We start from the raw sequence: 24,567 nt of genomic DNA, 5'->3' as shown, positions 1-24,567 counted from the left end.
AAATGCCAAAAAAATGCGCACACAGAAATGTATCTGGATTGAGTATTTGTGTCGTGAACTGAAAGGAAAAAGTCATCTGGAATGCATTTTTGTGGTGTGACTCGACCCTCAATGTGTAACAGTATCACCTTAGTTAATACTGTGTGTGTGTGTGTGTGTGTACATATATATATATATATATATATATATATATATATATATATATATATATATAAACCTGTGCTGTCGAAAACAAATAGTGTACGGCTACGTTTCACATATAGGCAGTATAGCACTACACATTTTGTTTTCTATCACATTAAGTAGAGTGTATATAGGGGCACAGCTTTGTGTTTTAGTGTGAAGGGGTTTTAGAACCTCTAGCAAAGTTTTATTTTTTATTGCTATCTGCATATCCATTAGGAAGATTTAGGTCCCGTTCACACATCTGCACCATAGAGCGTTCATTGGTAATGCGCCTAAAATGCATCTAAAACCCAGTGCCCCTAAAATGCAGTGCACAGATGTGAATCGGCCTTAGTTATCACCAGAGTTATCACCACTTTTCTAAGGAAGACACTTGTTCTGGGAGCAAATGTCCAGGAGGTGATTTCCCTCAGTCTGGAAAGATAAGGATAAAAAAAAAAAAAAAAAAAATGACAGGGGTTTTAAGCATTCTCTACTTTATCCAAATTGAAAAACAATATTTCTTATATTGGAATGTATTGGTGTATTTCTATTCCCTGTGTTTGTTTGCCTTACCTTGTAATGATGGGCTCATATGTTGTGGCTGCAGTTTGTAGTGTAATGGCTGATCAATTCCTATATGTCCATGCATTAATCCACCTAACATGGTCATATTTACCAAAGGGAGAGGCAACTACTTGTTCCGGGTCACACAGTATCCCATGCAAGATATGTACGGAGCTGTAAAAGAAGAGGAAGCATAGTGCAGACATGACAGGGTGCAAGTAGCTTAGGAACAGGTTAATTTTGGTAGGAGTGGTTTAGGGAATTCTTTTCCCTGTTGGGATTGGGGGATTAGTGCAGAGGGGAGGAGTGTGTAACTTTGGAAAGTAGCTGGGGGGAGTGGAAAGTTCAGTCGTGGGTGAGACAGCTAGGAAGAACGTTCCCTCCCTCCCGCCCTAAAAAATGTGGTTAAAATGGTTCTTACCAGAAAGTGGGTGGCGTCAGGTCCTTGACGACAGGAGTATATATATGCATATATAGATATATATGAAAAGGAGTTTTTGAAAAGTTGGGACACATCCCAGGATGGAGTAGTCCGGTTGGTCTAGTGTCAGTTTGTTGGACCAACGGGTACTAAGTGGGGGTCTGTGGTCAGTTAGTGTGCCCTCGAGGCGAGTTAGCAGCTGGGGGCAGATGCTAACAAATGGGGCTACAGGCTCAAAAGTTAAAGAGGGTCGTCAGGGACCAGAAAACCAAAATTACTGGAATTTCGAGTTTAAAATCTTTTTGAATATTTTGAATATGTAAATTCAATTTTAAATATTTGAAATAAAAGTTTACAGTTTTTTATTGGTTTTTGTTAAATAAAGGCCATAAAGGCCATTTAAATCCATTCAAGTGTCAGCGTCATTAATATAGAGGTAAGATTTACATGTATTGGTGGGGCAGTAAGGTATCTGGCTACCCTAGTCATGTCTTGTCAGTTACTCTGTGAGTGGTAATGTAATGAAAACACATCTCTTTCAGCACACATGAGCTCTTTGTTATTTGTCTGCCTGTTTGTCTCTGTGCCAAATCTATGATTCATGATCAATGATTATTTAGCTCTTATCTGCACCAGCACTACATTGAGTGACCCAGATATTGTGAGATATGTAGTTTCTCCACAGGAAGCTCATTTCTCACACTACAGGCAGAGGTCATGCATTAACCACTTAAGCCCCGGACCATTTGGCTGGAAAAAGACCAGAGCACTTTTTGCGATTCGGCACTGCGCCGCTTTAACTGACAATTGCGCGGTCGTGCGACGTGGCTCTCAAACAAAATTGACATCCTTTTTTCCCCACACATAGAGCTTTCTTTTGGTGGTATTTGATCTCCTCTGCGGTTTTTATTTTTTGTGCTATAAATGGCAACAATTTTGAAAAAAAACACATTATTTTTTACTTTTTGCTATAATAAATACCTCCAAAAAATATATAAAAAAACATTTTTTTTCCTCAGTTTAGGCCGATACGTATTCTTCTACATACAGTAGGTGACCGCGATATTGTGTCAATCTCACCGCATTTCTCGGCGAGATTTGACACCTGCGAGCCCCATCGCAGGAGCCAGCGCCGAGATGGCTCACTCATCGGGAAAGGAAAACATTGTTTTCCTTCCGCGATGAGTGACAGGCAGTGCTGACAGCTGTCTGGTATGAATCCTGAGGCGGGAACACCGCGCCAAATTTTAAATGAAAAAACCGGCGTGGGTTCCCCCCCCAGGATCATACCAGGCCCTTAGGTCTGGCATGGATTGTAAGGGGAACCCCCTACGCCGAAAAATTGGCGTGGGGGTCCCCCCCAATCCATACCAGACCCTTATCCCAGCACGCAGCCCGGCCGGCCAGGAAAGGGGGTGGGGACGAGCGAGCGCCCCCCCCTTCCTGAGCCGTACCAGGCCGCATGCCCTCAACATGGGGGGTGGGTGCCTTGGGGGAGAGGAGCGCCCTGCGGGGCCCCCCCACCCCAAAGCACCTTGTCCCCATGTTGATGAGGACAAGGGCCTCTTCCCGACAACCTTGGCCGTTGGTTGTCGGGGTCTGCGGGCGGGGGGCTTATCGGATTCCGGCAGCCCCCTTTAATAAGGGGGCCCCCAGATCCCGGCCCCCCACCCTGTGTGAATGAGTTTGGGGTACATGGTACCCCTACCCATTCACCTAGGGAAAAGTGTCAATATAAAAAAAACACAGTACACAGGTTTTAAGAGCAATTTATTTTTTATTTTTTATTAATTTAGTCAGCTTCGGGATCTTCTTCCAACTTCGGGGGTCTCCTTCTGACTTCTCCCGGTGTTCGGCCTCTTCTCTCGGTGTTCGGCCTCTTCTCCCGGGCCCCGCCGCTATCTTCTTCCAGCTCTATTGCCAGCGAGGGGCCCGGTCTGCTGCCGCTGTCTTGTCGCCGCTGTCTCGCCACTTCTTCTCTTCTTCTCTTCTTCCCCGATGTTGACACGACGCTCTCTCCGGCTTGAATGCTGTGTGCGAGCTGCGGAGCCATTTATATAGGCGGTGACCCCGCCCCCTTACGACGTCATGGTCCCAGCATGCGCAGGGACTCTGGGGCCACGCCCCCTTATGACGCCAGAGTCCCTGCGCATGCTGGGACCATGACGTCGTAAGGGGGCGGGGTCACCGCTTATATAAATGGCTCCGCAGCTCGCACACAGCATTCCAGCCGGAGAAAGCGTTGTGTCAACATCAGGGAAGAAGTGGCGAGACAGCGGCGGCAAGACAGCGGCGACAAGACAGCGGCAGCAGACCGGGCCCCTCGCTGGCAATAGAGCTGGAAGAAGATAGCGGCGGGGCCCAAGAGAAGAGGCCGAACACCGGGAGAAGAGGCCGAACACCGGGAGAAGTCGGAAGGAGACCCCCCGAAGTTGGAAGAAGATCCCGGAGCTGACTAATAAATTACTCTTAAAACCTGTGTACTGTGTGTTTTTTATATTGACACTTTTCCCTAGGTGAATGGGTAGGGGTACCATGTACCCCAAACTCATTCACACAGGGTGGGGGGCCGGGATCTGGGGGCCCCCTTATTAAGGGGGGCTCCCGGATTCCGATAAGCCCCCCGCCCGCAGACCCCGACAACCAACGGCCAGGGTTGTCGGGAAGAGGCCCTTGTCCTCATCAACATGGGGACAAGGAGCTTTGGGGTGGGGGGGGCCCCGCAGGGCGCCCCCCTCTCCCAAGGCACCCACCCCCCCATGTTGAGGGCATGCGGCCTGGTACAGCTCAGGAGGGGGGGGGGGCGCTCGCTCGTCCCCACCCCCTTTCCTGGCCGGCCAGGCTGCGTGCTCGCATAAGGGTCTGGTATGGATTGGGGGGACCCCCACGCCAATTTTTCGGCGTAGGGGGTTCCCCTTACAATCCATGCCAGACCTAAGGGCCTGGTATGCCCCTGGGGGGGAACCCACGCCGTTTTTTTCATTTAAAATTTGGCGCAGTGTTCCCACCTCAGGATTCATACCAGACAGCTGTCAGCACTGCCTGTCACTCATCGCGGAAGGAAAACAAAGTTTTCCTTTCCCGATGAGTGAGCCAGCGCGACATGCACAGTACCCTGTCGCCGAGAACCAGCGTGATGGTATCGCGCTGGAAACACAATCTCGCGGTCAGGTACTGTATTTCTGGTAAAAAAAATCACAATAAGCGTTTATTGATTGGTTTGCGCAAAAGTTATAGCGTCTACAATATAGGGGATAATTTTATGCCATTTTTATTAATAATTTTTTTTTTTACTAGTAATGGAGGCGATCAGCGATTTTTATCGTGACTGTGACATTATGGCGGACAGATCGGACACTTTTGGCTCTATTTTGGGACCATTAACATTTATACAGCGATCAGTGCGATTAAAAATGCATTGATTACTGTGTAAATGTCACTGGCAGTGAAGGGGTTAACCACTAGGGAGCACTGTAGGGGTTAAGTGTGTCCTAGGGAGTGATTCTAACTGCGGGGGGAGGGGCTATGTGTGACACGACACTGATCACCGCTCCCGATTACAGAGAGCTGTGATCAGTGTCACTAGGCAGAACGGGGAAATGCTTGTTTACATCAGCATTTCCCCGTTCTTCCTCTCCGTGAGACGATCGCGGGTAACCCCGCGGACATCGAGTCCGTGGGTCCCGCAATCACAGTCACGAATCTCGCAGTGGTCGCACGGGCCCGCCGGTGGCGCAAACCGCTTCTTAAAGGGCAATGTACAGGTACGTTAATATGCCTTTACGTGCCCTTCTGCCGACGTATATCGGCGTGAGCCGGTCAGCAAGCGGTTAAAGTGGTGGTAAAGTCATACATTTTTTTTTTATCTTAATGCATTCTATGTATTAAGATAAAAAACCTTCTTTGTGCAGCAGCCCCCTAATACTTACCTGAGCCCCATTTCGATCCTGCGATGTTGCTCGAGAGACTCGGCTGCCCGGGACTCTCCCTCCTCTTTGGCTGAGATGTCAGAGTGACATCATTGGCTCCCACTGCTGTCAATCAAAGTCAGTGAGCCAATGAGCAGAGAGAGGGGTAGGGCCGAACTGTGGCTCCATGTCTGAATGGACACACAGAGCGGCAGCTTGGCTCGGATGCCCCCATAGCACGGGCCAGGTGCACCAATGAGGGACCCGAGAAGAGGAGGATCTGGGCTGCTCTGTGCAAAACCAACTGCATAGAGCAGGTAAGTATAACATGTTTTTTATTTTTAAAGAAGAAAAATGAGGCTTTAGTATCACTTTAACCTGTGCAGTGCCATGCAGCATGCCTCATGTTTAAACACAAACAGAAACATCAGACACAGGAATGTGAAGATTTACTATGTGCGTACAGGGCAACAAATAACTGCAAGGTGTAGTTAGGAATGTTTATAATGTCTTTAAAAGTTTTCTCATATATCATAATTATTCTTTAAACCCTTTTTCTGTGTTTTTTTTTCAAGGATCTTCAATGAATGCCATAAAGTTTATCCACCAGAAATGTACTACAATGCTTGTATTTTTGACAGTTGTCATGGATCCAACATGGAATGTTCCAGCTTAGAGCAATACGCACAGCTCTGTGCAGAACTGGGAATGTGCATTCCATGGAGGGATAAAGCTTTAAAATGTAGTAAGTTATTTTAATCAGTTATCTGTTTTGTGACTGCAGAAAGCTTTTATCCTGATTTGTACTTATAAACAGGTACAGCATATCTACTAAGTGAAATATATAACATTTTATTATTCAAGTTAAAGCTCAATTTTTCATTAAACAAGCTAAATACATTCCAAGTGCGACAAATCAAAAAGTGTTTCACAATTTAAACTGGCTATAAAAGGTTAAAATTTCAGCTTATTCCTGCTGAATTGGCCAAAATTCAAGCCTTGGGTGACCCTGTTGGAAAATTGTCAGTCTAGCAGTGGCTACATTCCTTCAGATGCAGTCACTGCTCTGGTATTCAAGCAGCCACAAACGCAATGGCTGGCAGTGGAGATTTCTCCATCCACACTGCAGGCTGAACAAGAACACTGTAATGCTAGCCTTACAGTTCAGAGTAGAAAAAAACTCCTCAGTCACCAAAGGCCATGACCCTTGCATCTGCAGTGAGAACACCACTTCTACACAGGGAGCAAGGGTCCTTCTCAACAGTATGCTGGCAGGGGACAGGCATTTCTACTCTGGCTGTGGTTGCTTGCTAAAGAAAACAAACTGTAAAGCCTTGTACATACTAGTAGTTTTTTTTTTTTGTTCAACCCAGCAGGCTAAACAAAAAAAAACCTGAAGAGCTCGGAAGGAGATGTTGTATTGATATTCTGTTGTTAGTACAGCGATCTCACCCCTGAGCTATTGTGTTCTGACAGCGGGATACCCCCTCCGCCAGAACACACCGGTCGGTGCTATATGCTGACCAGTAGATCTTTTTCGGTCATGCCCATTTGACAGAAGCTGGCTTCTGTCGGACCGCCTCCCATACACATGGGCCAAATGTTGACGGGTTTCTATTGAACCGGCAAATACTGCCCAATTATCGGCCCATATGTACGGGCCTTAAGATTATGAATACTTTTTGTTTTGATACATCTGAATGTGTTCCTGCTGTAGATTTTCCATCACTCCTTATATGTTGAAATCATTGTAAGGAAAACAGGGAGCGAGGGTAAATCTAATGAAGCCCAGATAACAGGAAAAGCTCAACAGAAATTTGAATCCTCTACCTAAAACTAGAAAACAAAATGTTTGGCTTGATATACACTTAAAGCAGAGTTCCACCCACTTTTTAATCTTCTCCTCATTAGCTTTGCAACTGGCCATTGGGCAATTTTTTATACTTTTTTGCTTTGCTTACCCGGTTTCCAAGGTTTTCTCTATTCAGGTTTTTCCGATCCTCGGCGATGTACGTATTATCCTGTGGCGCACTGGCTCCTGGGAGATGTATGTCACGATTCCCAGGAGTCAGTGGGCATTGCCGCCGCTCAGCATTGCGAGGTATTCAAAACAGAAGTGACGCAATGACATACTTTCGGCGGTATGCTCGGCATACAATGCACATGCACGAGATTGGGAGGTGCATGCTGGGTAGCCAGCAGCACCGTATCCCGGAAAAGAGTCCGAGTGGGCTTCACATGCCCACAATGAAGATGGAAGCGCACAGGACGACAAAATCTTAGGTAAGTACATTCTAAAAAACATGTATAAGGAAGGGGATTTATTTTATAGACATGAGTTCATGTAAACTATGTAGAAAAGCAAAGGGGATGCAGAAAAGAAAAAAAGAAAATGTGGTCGGAACTCCGCTTTAACTGTTTATAGTGCCATGCTTACACTTTATTGAAAAAATACATTTATTGATTTACTAAAGAAGTAGAGACTGTCCGCTTTGCAAAGTGTATGTGAATCTTTGTTAATTTTTAATACTCAGTTATGTGTAAAGGAATTTTTAAAAATAGAATTTAATTAAAGCACAATGAAAAAAAAAATAAGCACAGCTTCACCTCATCCATCATCGTCTACTTTGCAAAGTAAACATACACTTTAACTGAACAGTCTCTTCTCATTTAGTAGGATACAGTGATTAGGCACAATCGTTCCTCACCTTCCACTTTCCATTTTACATCCCTGTCAATCTCATTTTTTCAGGTAGTCGCATAAAGAAGTAATGTTGTATTCATTTTTTAAATGCTTCCAATACAGTAAACACATTATTTTTTTTTTTTACTTCCAGGACTTACTTGCCCTTCAGACAAAGTCTATAATGCATGTGGCCCAGTTACACAAAGAACATGCCAAACTACGTAAGTGTGTAAACACCAAGCATCAGACAGTTTTATTACTGCATAGTTTGTATTGATTTGCTTGTCTTGCTACTGTAATTTCATAGTCATGGCATTGACACTTAAAAGAGAAGTTTGTGAATAGAAAAAAATAAACAATCATGCTCCCCTAGATGGCTGCAGCATCAATCCCAGCTGCAACTGTCCCCTGCCTTCTTCACATTGAGAACTGAGCGATCAAATACCAATGACTATCAAAGCTCTGCTCTGCCCCTCCAGCGCTCACTGGAACACTGGCCTGTGGAGGGGGAGGGAGAGGCTGGCTCAGACTCTCAGTGGCACGCTGAGAGGCTGAGCCAGCTGCATCTGGGGGAATACCTACTTTTAAGGTTGGGATCTTTTCAGACCCTGGACCGGCTGAGTGACGTCAGCTGACAGAGAACTTCAGCCCACTGTTGGCTGAAAATGGGTCACAGGAGTACAGAACTAAGTGCACTTCTGTGATCCATCAAGTAGCTGTGGACGTACTTTGAAGGCCTATGTATAAACAAAAATTGCTTTGTTGACCTGCCCTTGTGGTTGTGGGGGTCTGTGGGTTAGGGGGCTTTTTTTAATCTGGAAGTCCTTTTTAACAATAAGAGGTCCCCTAGATATTGCCCCCCCCCCAATGTGAATGAGTACACATCAGCAGTCTTCATTGTCACATCCTTTTCAGTGAAGCTTTTCTATCTTGTACAGCCTCCAACATTTTAAGGAGTGCTGAATGATTTCAGCACTTGTTAGATGAGGCTGCCCTTCCCCCCATCCTTGCATGATCTGAATAGACAGCATGCCTACACAAAACCACTCATGGCCAATGTTGGAAGATGCAGTGTAAACTAGTCTTGTGAAGTATTCACCGTGCTGAATTGTTTTCATTGCACATTCTAGCTTCAGCTAGCAATAGCTGTGTACAAACATGCTGCCTGTTCAGATCACATAATTTTCCAGTAGCTGGTGACATAAGGGGGAGCAGCTTGGCTGTAAGGAGCAGAAAGCCTTCAACGCTGTTGAAACCAGTGATAGAAAATAGAAGTGCTTTGTTCATAAAAATGAGAGAACCAATTGGCAGGCGAATACCTGCTTTAGTAACTGCTCAGTACTTATAGTAGCAGGGTATATATAATGTGATCTATACAGAGTGTCACTTTAAATCAGTCAGAATGTCATTTTTTTTTTAACCGTCTTGAAAATGGAGATGAATTATGTTGTATGACTTCTTACAGGCCAGAACAATATGCAGTGATGCAGAATAATACTCGTTTCATTGAAGGATGTTTTTGTCCAAATGGTACAATGCGCCACAGTGAAGCTGTAGATATTTGTGTACCTAACTGTGGTAAGGAGTGTGTTATTTTATACTTCTCTAATTAATGTAGTTTTGTACAAAAATAGGGGAACCGGCAACCAACAACTTATTCATTTGTGACTACAGCATTACGAGCTCAGAGGTGCCAAATACAGATGAACAGACCATTCTGCTAGTTTCAATCCAGTCTGAGCATGGCTGGTTCAGTTTGGTTTGATAGGCATGTGAGCTGGTCTCCTGTATAAAATTTAACCTTGTATATACTTCACCAGCTGAGCCAAGGGCAAAACAGGGATCGCTGTTTCAAAACAACAACCTGGTTTTGATATGAACTAGACTTTTCATTATTTCCAGGAAGGATAAAATATCTCAGCAGCACACCAACAAGCTTGCCTAAAAGTGCAAAGCTCTTTATTCTTGTATGATCACATAGAAAAGCAGGAGTTTTAGGAGTACAATCATGAACAGAATATGCAGTCGCAGACTTTGTGTCAACATATAGAAGAGAAACTGAGTACCATAAAAACCACTTTATTATGTAACATTAACCACTTCAGACCCGGAAGATTTGGCTGCTCAATGACTAGACTCTACTAGTCTCTTGTTTGGACAGATTTAAGTGAGTTATTCCTAAGAATTACAGGCCTACAATATAAAACACCAAATTTCCATGCAAAACAATTTACTGCTTCGCGATGCAAAAATCGGACATAATCATACCACCAGGGACATTAAAGTAACCAAGGCACATACTGTATATTCCAAAGAGGGGTTTCTTGATAAGTATCTTAGAAAAAAATTCAGTTCACATCAATCCAGCCAGTACATACAAGACACTTTTTTTAATCACATGGTCGATTCCAGTATAGTGTGTGAATGGAATATATACTCCTTATCTGCAGGAAGTTTCTTACCTTCCCAGGAAGTGCAGAATAAATGGAACTATATATAACTTTCTGTCCTTGAGTATAGGTAGCTGTCACAATGAACAGTTAAATGAGTTACCATGATGCAAGCAAAGTGTAAACAACATTCAACTGTATGTATAGCCAAAAAGATTTTTTTAGTTATGAATGGGGTAGAAAAGGGTTCAAACCACTGTCATTTTATTTTAAGCTGTCTAAGTCCCATTGGTAAGATTTACCCTTCACTTCCTGTCCCACAGATCCAACAGGAAATAAAATGCAATCTCAACAAAGTGAAGGGAATCCCCTGTTAGACCACTTTGGTGTCTTTGAGGTGTTGCCATTTGAAATTGTTCCACTATCTCCTGTTCTTGTGACAATTGTAAATTCTGCATTTTCTGTCTTAGTGAAAATAGTCACCAGGACCAAATTAGAGGATGAATGTAATGGCTGAGACAAAAATACAATTTAAATGTTCACATTCTAACCCCTTACCACACTATCCCCCCAAAAAATATTGTCTAAAAATAAAAATATGTTACCCTTTGTATTTAAGAAAAAATAAAAATTTTCACTTATTGAATACATTAAAAAAAAAGGTCTGCACAAAGTAATTTCTAGAAAGAAACCATGAGATTCGTTAATGCAAGTATTTGGAGTATGATATTTAGGAATGATTCTCAAACTTTCATTAGTATTTATAGAAAACCATATAGTCCCTGTTTTGCCCCATCTTTCTGTTTTCTGAACTCCTATGTAGATAATAAAGATGTTAAAAAAGCATATTGGTGTATTTACAGTAGAGTTGTGCTTGTTTTCTATAGACCCTATGGGCTGTGATTAAAAACTCAGGGGGCTCTATGACCATTGCAGCTCTGCGTGTGACAGAGTAATGGGGATAGATTGTAATAAAACTATGAGGCAGTCTAACCACACGGTTTAATGTGAGGTAGGCCAAAAGGAACCAAAAAGTCCTCTGTTGAGCAAGTAATAAGAGAAGATTTGATTAAAACTTTTTTTTTAATTAAAAAAAGCTGGATCAATGGGTCTGAGACTTCTGGTGCCTACAAACACACTGTCATCAAAACCGACTGAAGTTGACTGGATTGGAAGATGCTTATGTGATGTCTATAGCTAGATTTCTGATATACATGATTTGTATTTCTGAATGTACTGTTATGATTGTTATTTATCCCTTCATTTATTTACATTATTTATTATAGAATATATTCTTGCTATAGTGATTAATAAGTCTATGAAGTACATACATATATAATGTATGAATGGTAAAGCACTTAAATGCTGGGATAAAGTATGATAGTACAGTGAAGTTATAAACAGGTGATACTAGATATTGGGACATTTTGCCAAGAATATTTTTTTGTCTCTTTCAGGATGTGTTGGACCAGACAATGTGCCACGACAGGTATGCTATTTTATTTTTTTAATCAACTTGCTCTATACCTATAATCTTCCATCATGGAACATCCATGAAATATTTATTATTCTGTAGTTTCTATTGATCCTAGCCTAGCCAGACATTCAGTTCATCTGGGAAGAAGCTCAGTTTCGGCTGTAATTGAATCCATGGAAGTCTACTGAATAGACTAATGCATATAATGTTGACCCTCTGTGACTAGAGGTGGCCAGGCACAACAATAAAAAAATGAATCATCTGAGTATTAATTGCAAATAATTCCTTAGGTCCTGAAGAATAGTTTTATTAAACTCCACTTTGCCCTAGGCAACAATCGAAGACCACGAATATTGCCCTCCCCTATCATTCATTGCAAGCATACCTGATCTTACATCTAACATGACCTTTTAAAAAATGTAATAAATGCAATTAATAGAAAACCTACACCCAGGTATTTACTCCATCAGAGTACAAATTAGTGTACAATGCACACATTAAATAAAAGTCTTTTAATAAGCATTTTATTCTACCACCATTTATAATGAAAGGTAGACTTATATAAATGCAGGCAGGAAATTTCAGTTTTTTATTACACCAAGAGCAATGCATGTTATATTGTCAATACTATAGAAAGTCTTATATGAGTTGTCAGTCCTAATGGGAGGAGGAGAAGAAAATTTTGAAGGGTTTACCTTTTACAGATCAGTGAATCTGCTCAGGTTCAATTCACAGGAGATGTTTGAAAATCCTGCTTAAAATCCACAAAACCCAAATTTAGCAATGCACCCCAATAAAATCTATGGGGGGACATATCTTAAAGTGGTTCTAAAGGCTGGGTGTTTTTTTACCTTAATGCATTCCCTATTTTATTAAAATCTAAACACTTACCTAAGCCTGTCAGGGATCCAGCAGTGGTGTTCCGGCCGAAATTATACTTTTTAAATAAAAATACACCTATAATACACAAGCTTAATGTATTCTAGTAAAGTTAGTCTGTAAACTAAGGTCTGTTTTGTTAGTTTATAGCAGTAGTTTGTTATTTTATAAACTTACAGCAGGCCGTGGCCATCTTAAGTGTGGGCATCTGAGGCCAGATTGTATTTCTTCCCGGATTTCATCCTTGCAGATCTCGCACATGCTCAGTGCAGCACAAGCAGTGTAATAGGTTTCAGGTCAGGTTTCCATAGGAATGGCAGTGTCAGAGGAAGTTGCCGCTCCTTCCCAGAAGGCATTGCAAACAGGAAATGATGCGATGGGCCACGGCCAGGGAGGAGGAAGTGAAAAATGAATACAGCAGATATACAGTAGGTGCTGAGAAAAAAAATAAAAATATATCCAATTTGTTTACAGTGTAGTGAGGGATGCTGAAGAGTTGTAAAAGTGGGTGGAACTCCACTTTAACTGTGTGCCTAGCTGGTGCTTGCTAACTGTGTGGGGGTTGCTCTGACTTGGGGAAGACAGAGATCGGTGTTCCTGCTCAGCAGGAACACCGATCTCTACCTTCTCCCCTGTCAGAATGGCAATTTACCGTTCTGTGCTCCTCTGCCTCTCTCATGATTAATTGCAGGTGTCTGGCGGTCATCAGGTCTGCCAGACCCGCTGATTGTCTCCCCCTCTGTCCAATCAGCGCGCAATCGTGCCTCTCTGGCGACATGCGCATGCCCCTTTTATGCATGAAGGTAAAAGCCTTCAGTGAACAGCTCTCCTCTCAGCCCCCCTAATACTTACCTGAGCCTGATCACAAACCAGTGATGTGCACAAGCTCTCTCGGGTCTCTCTCTCCTCACTGGCCATTGGCTCCCACTGCTGTCAGTCACAGCCAGTAAAGAGGGAGCAGGGGGCGGGGTCAAGCTGTTCTCTGTGTGTCTTAAAGAAACACACAGAGGCGATTCGAGAGAAAGCATGTACAAGCACAAGCTGCTTGCTCTGGGGGCATTTGGCAGGGGAGAAGAGCCAGGAGCGCTGGGGGAGGGTCAGGGCTGCTCTGTGCAAAACTATTACACAGAGCAGGTAAGTATGACATGTTTTTTATTAAAAAAAAAAGAACCTTTACATTTACTTTAAAGTTGTCTGAACCGTACTCACACCTGTGTTCCAGCTTGCATTTTTTTTGTGGGTTTCTGCTTCTCAAGTAGAGGGCAGCCCATTCATTTGAATAAGCTGCTCTACAAGCAACAAATGCTCCAAAGAAGCTCCAAAAGTGTTGGAGTGGAGCTTGGAATGTTTTTTCACACATTTGTAGCACATTTGCTGCATGACAAATGCTTATTACCGGCATTCAGGGTGCCATTAACAATTAAAGCCACTGCAGGTGCAAAGCACATTTGCAGCATGTTTCTGATATGCATAGCTAAATACACATTTTCTGACTAGGTTTGTCTTGCGTTCCAAAAATGCTAAGTTTGAATGGAGCCTTAATCCTTACCATGGCAATCTGTGCGTTATTTAATCCTGACCCCTGAACAGTGTGTGTTACTTAATCCTGACCCCAAATCACTGTAAGTTACTTAATCCTGTTCCCTGAACTCTCTACGTTACTTCATCCTGCCCCCTGAACTCTGTATGTTACCTAATCCTGATCCCTGACCTCTGTGCGTTACTTCATCCTGAACTTTGTTTGTTACTTACCCTGATCCCTGAACTCTCTGCATTACTTAATCCTGACCCCTGAACTTTGTTTGTTACTTACCCTGATCCCTGAACTCTGTGCATTACTTAATCCTGACCCCTGAACTTTGTTTGTTACTTACCCTGATCCCTGAACTCTGTGCATTACTTAATCCTGACCCCTGAAATCTGTTATTTAATCCCGAACTCTGTATGTTACTTAATCCTGGTCCCTGAAATTTGTGTGTTACTTAATCCTGACCCCTGCAATCTATGTGTTACACTCTCTTGACCCATGTCATCATATGTTCATGTTCAAGTTCAGGTTTAATTCAACCGTTCCCTTTTTATCCCTGACCATCCACTGCAGATGTTACTGATAAAATCAGTACATTTATCTTATGTATGTTTAATTTAAAAAGATCACTTTTGGGCATATGAGACGGGGGGCTGAGTGTGTTCAGTGATTTTGTGAGCACAGTGTTTTTACATTTATTTTTCCAGTGAGGTGCTGAGAAAAAAATGGCACTCTAAAAACTATAAACTATAAAAAACACATGAAAAGACCCCACTTAACAGAAGCAAAGTAGCTAAGGTGATAATAATTAAAAAGCTAGCTATTATTGTGTTGTGGACAGACATTGGCCCTTAGCACTGGTTCATACCAATGCAATTTGACAGTTCAAAATCGCAGCGACTTTGAAGAAGGATCCTGCACTACTTTTTTGCGATTTTATCGCAACTTGTATTAACTTCTGTTAAATGAAGTCACAAGCCACAATGAAATGGTATATCACACTCGTACTGATCGGGCGGCTTTGAAATCGCGCTGAAGTAGCACGATTTCAAAGCTGCACTGGTGTAAACCAGGGCTTAAAGGAATTTTGGGTATGCAGATCTTTACCACAGAGAGAGCAAGTAACCAATCAGCTTCTAGGTTTTATTGCCACAGCTTAACTGAACAAGCTGAAGTTAGAAGCTGATTGGCTACTATGCACAGCTGCACCAGGTTCTGAGTGCTCCGGTTTTAGTAAATCTACCCTATAGTTTGTTAAAGTAGATGTAAACCCAACCTCTAAAATCTAATATTATCTTTAATGTGATAATATCCCTTGGAAAGCCTATTTGCATTTTACTTGCCAGCATTCAGAAAAAAAGTAACACCTGTTGACACTGATATAAACATCCTTGTTTGGGCACTTTGTCTTAATATATATATCTATATATATATAGATATATATATATCTATATATATATAGATATATATATACAGTATATAGTCAAAATACAAATTATGTTATAGGGTGACAACACCGCTTCATTTCCAACAATGTCATACCTGTAGATTGCATTTTCCACTGTTGTCACAATTTAAAGTAGACCTTCCATGAAAAAGCCCCCACCACCAAAGTCAAATCACCTGCAAAGATGACTTTAACTACTTCCCTACCGCTGTATTGTAATATGACACCCGCAGGAACCCTTCATCCCTCCGGGCGGGCGTCATTTGACGTCCTGGGATTTCCTGCATTGTGGACGGGGGACCTGATGCGCGTGCCCGGCGGCCGCGATGTCCGCTGGGCACCTGCGATTGCCAGGTAACAGCAGGACCGTGGATCTGTGTGTGTAAACACACAGATCCACGTCCTGTCAGGTGAGAGGAGACCGATCCGTGTGTTCCCATTACAGAGGAACACCGATCGATCTCCTCCCCTTGTGAGTCCCCTCCACCATTACTAGTGAAAAAAAATAAATAAATAAATAATGCCATAATTCTATCCCCTATTTTGTAGGCGTTATAACTTTTGAACAATCCAGTCAATATACGCTTATTGCGTTTTTTTTTTTTTTTACCAAAAATATGTAGAAGAATACATATCGGCCTAAACTGAGGAAAAAATTGTTTTTTTTTTTAAAAATTGGGATATTTATTATAGCAAAAAGTAGTAAATATTGTGGGTTTTTTTTTCAAAATTGTCGCTCTTTTTTTGTTTATAGCACAAAAAATAACAACCGCAGAGGTGATCAAATACCACCAAAAGAAATCTCTATTTGTGGGGAAAAAAAATGATCAAAATTAATTTGGGTACAACGTCGCATGATCGCACAATTCTCATTCAAAATGTGACAGTGCTGAAAGCTGAAAATTGGCCTGGGCAGGAAGGGGGTGAAAATGCACAGTATGGAAGTGGTTAAAATAAAGTTGTTGCTAAAGAAAATGTATTAAAATATTTACCCCAGCTCCTAGCACTTATGGGAGCTGCAGGTGATGATATAGTGCTTTACTGCTGCTTCCTGTGATAGTTGGGCCCTCAAAATCCCACGAGAACATACCTTTGCAATTTGGTGAATGGCATGTGATTTCAAACTCCCAGCTATCTCAGGAGGCAGCTGTAAGGTACAGTGATGTCCCCTGAACCTCCTGGAATGCGTTGGAAGCTAGGGCTGAGGGTTTTTTTTTTTTTTTTTTTTTTGTTGTTTTTTTAAGCGAAAGCCTTTTTTTTTGCAGGATTTGACTTTGGGGTGTGGGGGTTTTCAATGCAGTGGACATTTTGATGGAATACAGGCTTTAAAAAAGGCCTGTGAAAAGAAACAATTGCAGCCATCAACAATTAGGAAATTTGCCCCAGGAAAAATAAAACACATGCAGTCTTTTATCATTGTAGTGCATGTGGACAGGGATAGGCTGTAAAGAGACTGCAGGACATCACCCTTAAGATAAAACAAATGCTGAAAGAAGGTAAAAACGCTTCCCTCCTCCTCCACCCACAAATACCCCAAGATACACATTATTTTGCTACCTATCAGACATTCATTAAGGGTTTGTATTTACTTTAACAGACTTGCCAGTGCCTACAAGCCCTACACTTATCTGTCCCTGTACCATTATCAGCAGCACTCTCTATGCTTTTCCTATCACAGCTAAAACACATTAATCAATATGGCTACTAGGAACCCACCCTTTTATAGCAAGGGGCTGGCTTATCAAAACGACCCCTAGCTGGCCCTTTTACACCAGCTGACTTAAAGTGATACTAAAGGTTTTTTGCCACAAAGAAGGTCTTTTTCCTAATTTTGGTTATTGTAAATTAGCATAGATATGTAAGTAAAACATTTTCATAATTGTGCTCATTCTTCACTTTACAGTTTGGAGAAAATTTCCAGTTAGGTTGCCTGGACTGTGTCTGCAGGGAAGGTGGCAGTGGTCTCTATTGCGACAAACACAAGTGTACAATGAATAAGAATGTCACATGTGAGCAGGCAGGTTTCATTCCTGTGACCCGGATCAACTCTAATGACCCCTGTTGTAATGAAACGGTTTGCAGTAAGTGCTACTTTAATATTTTTGCACATTTTTTTTTCCAGGAAATCATAGAAAGGTATGAGTATTGGCTCTTTTAGGTGTACTATCAAGAGACCTTTCCTACTTAGGAGGTTCATTCCTCATTAACGTGACCAAGAAAATATGTGATTGGTCTGGCTGGCCACAAGCATCAGACATATATGTTTCAAAACAGTTATGCAGACAGATATGCGCCTTATTATAAATGTTCTCAAAATATATGAAGTTAAGTATGTCATTATATGGTATAAGTAAGTAAGCTTGACTAACCCTAAATATTGTATCTTTTCTTACAGTATGTGACATTAATCAATGCCCAAGTAAACCTTCCTGTACAATTGGCTATGAAGCTCTTGCTGTTATTGCAAATGGAAGCTGTTGTAGATTGTATAACTGTGGTACGTTGTGTCCTCTACAGGTGGACTTTTTTTTTTTTACATTTCTGGGACTTAAACAGTTCACATACACATCTATAGTATGAAAGTAGAGCATCATTATAATACATTATGCATACTATTACTGGACTATTTTCTTTCTGGATCTCCAAGAGTGTAAATAGAACTTATGCTGCAATCTGAAGAAAACTAAAAATGTGGCCTAGGAGTGCACACCACAAGACAAAGTGCCTGCTATTAGCTCCCTTAGCTAGAAAAACTTTCACATATTAGATGTTTTACATTTGCTATGAACATTGGAATACCTTGAGTTGTGTGCTAAGCCTTACCATCAGCACTATGTCTCACCTACCCACTAGTCACTTATCCACTTTGTGCACTCTCATTGAACAGGGGATCAATGGATCAGTAAAACATTTACTAAAACCTGGGCACACAGAATCTGGCACAGCTGTGCATAGTAAACAATCAGCTTCTAGGTTTTTCTGTCAACGCTTTATTAAACAAAGTGAAGTTAGAAGTTTTTTTTTTTTTTGTTCAGAATACAAAAAAACAAAAAGAAGCAAGTTACCTCACAGGACAACAAAGCACCAAAAGCACATCAGTACATGAAATTCAGTACCATCATGTATAGCAAAATGCTGGGAAGTAACATTCCTGTGCACCAGTATGTTCTATTGATAGTGTACTAAAGCTTTATAGCAAATCATCCCAACAAGCTCAAAACATACCCAACTTCAATTATGAAACATGAATAGAATGCATTGCCTTCATCCATTTTTTCTAGATTTTTTTCAAATTTATGGAAAGCATTACTGTATGTTGGGAATGTATATACGTCTCAAACATTACATGTTTATTCATTTCCAGTATCCAATCTCTAAGGGTAGGAGAATTAGACAAAAAAAACATCAGTAAGCTAACAACTTGCGTGACAAAAAAGTGATCTTGAAACAGACAATACCTGGTAATTCAAATCACCGGATTTCCCAATAGGCATAGAACAGGGTCTAAAGTCAATGAGCCATATACAGTATTTAGAGTATCTATCACAATTGATAACATTTAGGACATCTCCAAAACAGATTTATAAAGTAGTCGGGAGATTGCATATCTTACGCAGCTGCACATTCTACAATACTAGATCCCTTATATCTTCTAAGGTTACATCCATATCCATCTCCCATCTATGCCTGCATGGAGTAGTAAATTTAGAATGGAATTTACTGTGTATAACAACCATGTATATACCTAGGCATGTGCAATTAGTTTTGGTCCAAATGTAAATTCGAACAAATGTTTGGTTATTTGGAGACTTGTTGAAACTTGTTCAATTTCGTTTTGTTTATTCGTTTTCTAACGAATCCCAAATTTTTGGAACGTTTTGAATTAGGATTGATTGAAAAATGATCGACCAATTTGAATTCTGTGTGAAGAGTAAACAAAACTAAATTGAACACATTTCAACTAAATTTTGTAGTGTCTTTATTCACTTTTTACACTTTTTAGATGAATGGATAGGGGTACTATGTACCCCATACTGATTCACATGGGGGGGTTGGGATTTGAGGGCCACCTTGTTAAAGGGGGCTTCCAGATTCTGATAAGCCCCCCCGCCCACAAACCTCCACATCTACAGCCCAGGGTTGTGGGGAAGAGGCCCTTGCCCATGGGAACAAGGTGCTTTGGCTCTGCCCCCCTGCCCCAAAGCGCCACCGCATGTTGAGGGCATGTGGCCTGGTATGGCATTCTTTTGTTTACATTTCAGCTCTTAGCACGGAAGCCCGCTGACAGATGATGAGTCAATGAATGTTAAGGATGCGGCAGCTGGCTTCCTGTACCGCTCCTTAACAACCAGCTATTCTTCACATAGACTTCAAATCAGTCGACCATTTTTCGACTGATCCGAATTTGAATTGTTCCTTAAATTTGGAATTTGTTAGAAAATGAATTAAAAAAATGAAATGAAACAAAATGAAATTAAAAACTAATTCCAAAACGAATCAATGAAATGAAATTAGTAGCTTAACAAATCTATCCGAAATTAAATTAATTTTTCCGTTCTACACATGTCTATATATACCTTAGAAATAAGGCCTTTAGTAATATCTGCTTGAACTATAGTATAGTTATAAGTAGAAATTAGACACTGATTGGTTAATATGCACAACCGCACCAGATTCTGCATGCACTAGTTTTAAGTAAACCTTCCCCACATTGTGTCAGCAAAAAAAAAGGGGGGGGGCACTTTTTTAAAGAACTGACAGCATTTCTAGACGCAGCCCTAGAGAGGCATTGCTGAGCAAGGGAAGTAAAAGTGTAACCTTTCCAGTCCACATTTTATCTTGGAAACACAATACTTCTTTAATCCATGTATAACATGGGACTGGAATTATTGGATTTCAAGAAAAGCTGTATTGAGAGAAATATGGATGAAGCCATTTGCGACCTTCTGAAAAAAACAGTTGCCTGACTATCTATGGCTTTAGCAAGATTCCCTGACACGGAAACCTCAGGCAAACAGTGGAGTCAGAATTCTTGATCCGCATACTGATTCTAGGTCAGCAACTCAGAAAGTGCTAAAGCCTCTGGGTTAGAATGAAAGCCAGGTCATTTGCATTTCTGGAAGAAAAGGCCAGCAATGGTAGCCTACATATTCTCTTAGTACAAGATGTAAGTAGGTTATGTGCAATATTTTTGGATACTAAATTGTAAGTTGATTATGTGTTAGCAAGTAGTTAATATAATTTAAATTGTATCTAAAACTGAACAAAGAACATATGTGAAATAGCAGCCTTCTTTGCACATATAAACCAACCTGCTGTGCTCTTTTTGCAGTTCCGAAGAAAGTCTGTGTACACGAAAATGCAGAATATAAGGTAAGTTCTTTAGAGTAAATCAAACACCTTGATGATTTTATGCTGCTCCTAAATCTGCTTATTTTTTCAGCATACTGCTGGATGTTAAGTAAACAGAGATTTATTAAAGCAGCATATAAATAATATTTAGTGAATTAGACCATTTCTTTCGGTTTACCAGCTTCCTTTGATATCTGAGATGTGTCTATAAAGTATTGTAAGAAACTGCATGGTTACCATTTTTATATTGCCTAAGGATGTCTTTACTGAGTTTAAGGGGAAGTGCACTTATAGAGCACACCCTATAAGTATATATATCTATTAGGCCTCGTACCCAGTATGAGTATATATACTGACCTTAAATCCTGCTCTGCTGAGAGCTACATGGTGCGGCTTCATGAGCACCACACTACTTCTTCTGAAAATTCCCATCCATCCAAGTGCACTGCAGCTTCTATTTCAATTGAAAGACCGCTCACCACCTGTCCAGGTGACTATGAATAGAGTATGCAATGTAAAGGAGGTGTACAAGTCAGCTTACAAAATGTTTAGGAGAGGATATGCAGCACCAGACAAGTTGCATAGTTAAGATTTTGTTGGAATGGGCTACAGGTAGGTATGTGCTTGTATAAAAATGATCTGAAAACATTATGTGCAAACCTCTTAACATTCTAAGATAGAAAGAGAACCACCTTTTAGCACAAAGAATGCAAGGAAAAGAAAAATGTCTATGCCATGTTTCCCAGTTATGTAGATCGTGAAGACTCAATAATAATAATAATAATAGGTTAAAACTACAAGGTTTTTTTACCACTGCTTTTCCTTTATTTCAACATATCAGATGCATCAGTTAAAAGGTCACATGCAAGGTTTAGTGTAGTATAACACTTTGAGCAGTTCATTTTTTTTTTATATAAGCCTATACATCAGACCAAATAGAGGGACAAATGGTGAGGAAAGAGGAGCATAAGAATTTGATTTCTAAAGAATGGCAACTGGAAGATATGGCATTGTACTATAGGTGCACTTACCCTTTTTTCTGGAATTCGGATTATGGGTATGAAAACTAACTGCCTAAATTAGTCCTTCAATATATGTCATTTTTTAGTACAAAAAAGACATTATTTTGCACATTACTCTGGGGAAGGGATTAATATGAATGATTTTATGTATTCTGTACTCTATACCACAATTACAAAAAAGCAGTGAAAAACAATCTTGCACAGATAATATAAAACACACAAAAGCAACCAGTCTATATTTATGCTTCTTGTCAAAAGATTTAACATCCGCTTACAGCTAAACAAATTTACTGTATTTACTGGGCTGGTATGGGTTGGTTCTGATGTAGAAGTTAATAGGGAGAAGGTAGGGGAGATACATAAGGGCTTATTAGAAGACAGCCCAGGTTTTTGTATTACCAGCAATTCAAAGAAGTGACATGAAGCCTGCAAAATTGCATGTTCTGAAAAAAACTGTAATTTGTAGATCACAAGTATATATACATAACATTATAAATGTGACAGGGTAATTAGATTGACATTCTAATTAGAATTTCCTGTGTATAAGCATCCACGTAATCATTACATTGACCACATCCAATTATGAATATGATTTTTTTCTCTATAGCCTGGAGCTAAAGTATTCCTTGACAAGTGCAAGAATTGTGTGTGCTCAAACTTTGGTTCTGAAGCAGAGATACAGTGCACAGATGTACCTTGCAACAAACAGTGTCCCCAGGTAAGTGTAGTATGTTCAACCCTTCACAATATTGCACACATACCCTGGATATTCCAGTAAAAGCAATGACTTCTATGACTTCTATTTGTAAATTTAACTGTTCTAATGAATATATGTATAAAATGTGAACAAACACCCTGGTCTTCAACCGATTTGGCATAAGGCTGCCTCTAGAGTAGCCCAGATAACGGGCTCCCTTACCATATTGACATATTGTCCCAGCCTTAACCCAAAAATTAGCCCATACACTTTTCTGTGCCATTATCTGGGCTATTGCACTAAACTGGTGTGCCCCTACAGTACCCTGGACCAGGTGCTCCAGAGAATGGAAGCCATGCGACTAATGGAGCGAGTACATCACACCATTTTTAAAACATCGCATATCTTTGACCGTAAGTGGGCAAGCTGGGAGTCATATAGTAACTTCATTGGACGAAATTAAAAACCTTACAATAATTCCCCTAATGGTATGATATATATATATCTATATCTATATCTATATATAGATATAGATATAGATATAGATATATATATCTATATATATAGATATATATAGATATAGATATAGATATCTATATATATAGATATAGATATATATATCTATATCTATATATATCTATATATATAGATATATATAGATATATATCTATATATAGATAGATATAGATATATATCTATCTATATATAGATATATATACTGTTCACACTGTTCATTGCTTATCTCTTCTTTTTTTAAAGGTTTTTCTACATTTTCTTCTCTTTTCTTAGACTGATTTGTTAGGAAGCCTACTCGGCTTATTTCTAGTTAATATTATTACTCTAATTCTTGAACCAGGAAACAGTGATGTAACTATTTTTGGTACAGTTAACTCTGTGGAATACATAGATTGAACTGTAGAATATTTAAGATATACAGACACTTTGATACTTATGACTCTGGACTGATTCCATGCGTACTCTATGGTCTCTAATGATTAACTACTTTTTCCATTGAGCCTTGGATATACTTATATGTTATTTTGTATGTACAAGTTACATCCCGTGTACTGCTTTCCTTTGTTATGCTTTTAAACCCTCAATAAAAGGGTTTGTATGAAAAAAAAATGTGAACAAATATGTATTTTGCTTTTTGCAGGGCTATGAGTTGATGAACAGCACAAGTGATTGTTGTGGTGATTGTATACAGACTCTTTGTGTCATCAATGACAAAGATGGATTAAGTTTGCTACAGGTATCTCACACTTAATATTTTTTAGAACTTGGTCTTCAAATTAATACATAAAACATTTAAAACAATCTGGTTCAACTGACAAAGCCTATTTCACTATTATTTCACTGTAAGAATACCATTACTTATGCCAGAGCCTCGCTAGGTTCATATATTGCACTGCCAACTATCCTAAATAATTGAATCCATTCCTTCTTATTTAAATCAGTGAATTGAGACATTTAGATATCTTCTGTTTCAGCTTCTTTTTTAACCCGTCTACTTGTAGCGTTGTGTTGGTCCATAAGCCTTATCAAAGAAACCAATATATATATATATATATAGGTAACAAGCCTAATAAAGCTGTTTGGAATAAGTGGCTTTCTAATATTAGGCCATATCTGCATTGCTGTACAAACCAACAGTTCTGGCTGTATAGTTCTGGCTGTATAGTTCTGGCTGTATAGTTGACAACATGGGGCATAAAGGAATGATTTGCATTAAAGTTATTCTTGTTTTTTTGGATGGGGGATTTGTGATGGAAGTGAGACTTGCAGATATCTTCTGTTTTAAGTGCCTGCAAGGTCAAAATATGTATTCCTAATTTTCCATAATATTCAGCTGACTTCTACATCATTTTTAATAGACATTCAGAAAGCCATACTAACCAATCAGATTTCAGCATCTGATAGTTTGCAGTAGATAGAGTAATGGTGATGAGTCCTGATTAGATAATGAGAATTACTGCTCAGTGCACACTGTTTTATGCCACCCTATGGATAATGCAATTCTAATTTGTC

General features: G+C 40.3%; 1 protein-coding gene across 1 annotated transcript in view; it reads left to right on the top strand.

Annotated features, from left to right (window-relative positions):
• The window catches only part of LOC141111715 (mucin-2-like), a 108,839-nt gene that overhangs the window by 59,367 nt on the left and 24,905 nt on the right, over nucleotides 1–24,567 (top strand). Inside the window, exons 12-20 of the mRNA XM_073603859.1 lie at nucleotides 5,637–5,806; nucleotides 7,899–7,968; nucleotides 9,213–9,325; nucleotides 11,595–11,626; nucleotides 17,372–17,549; nucleotides 17,864–17,965; nucleotides 20,801–20,841; nucleotides 22,450–22,560; nucleotides 23,696–23,791. Of these exons, the coding sequence (XP_073459960.1) occupies nucleotides 5,637–5,806; nucleotides 7,899–7,968; nucleotides 9,213–9,325; nucleotides 11,595–11,626; nucleotides 17,372–17,549; nucleotides 17,864–17,965; nucleotides 20,801–20,841; nucleotides 22,450–22,560; nucleotides 23,696–23,791 (913 nt within the window). The remainder of the gene's footprint in view (nucleotides 1–5,636; nucleotides 5,807–7,898; nucleotides 7,969–9,212; nucleotides 9,326–11,594; nucleotides 11,627–17,371; nucleotides 17,550–17,863; nucleotides 17,966–20,800; nucleotides 20,842–22,449; nucleotides 22,561–23,695; nucleotides 23,792–24,567) is intronic.

Source organism: Aquarana catesbeiana, linkage group LG11, assembly GCF_042186555.1.
Source record: "Aquarana catesbeiana isolate 2022-GZ linkage group LG11, ASM4218655v1, whole genome shotgun sequence".
Classification (NCBI taxonomy): domain Eukaryota; kingdom Metazoa; phylum Chordata; class Amphibia; order Anura; family Ranidae; genus Aquarana; species Aquarana catesbeiana.
This window is presented reverse-complemented; position numbering and strand designations above follow the sequence as displayed.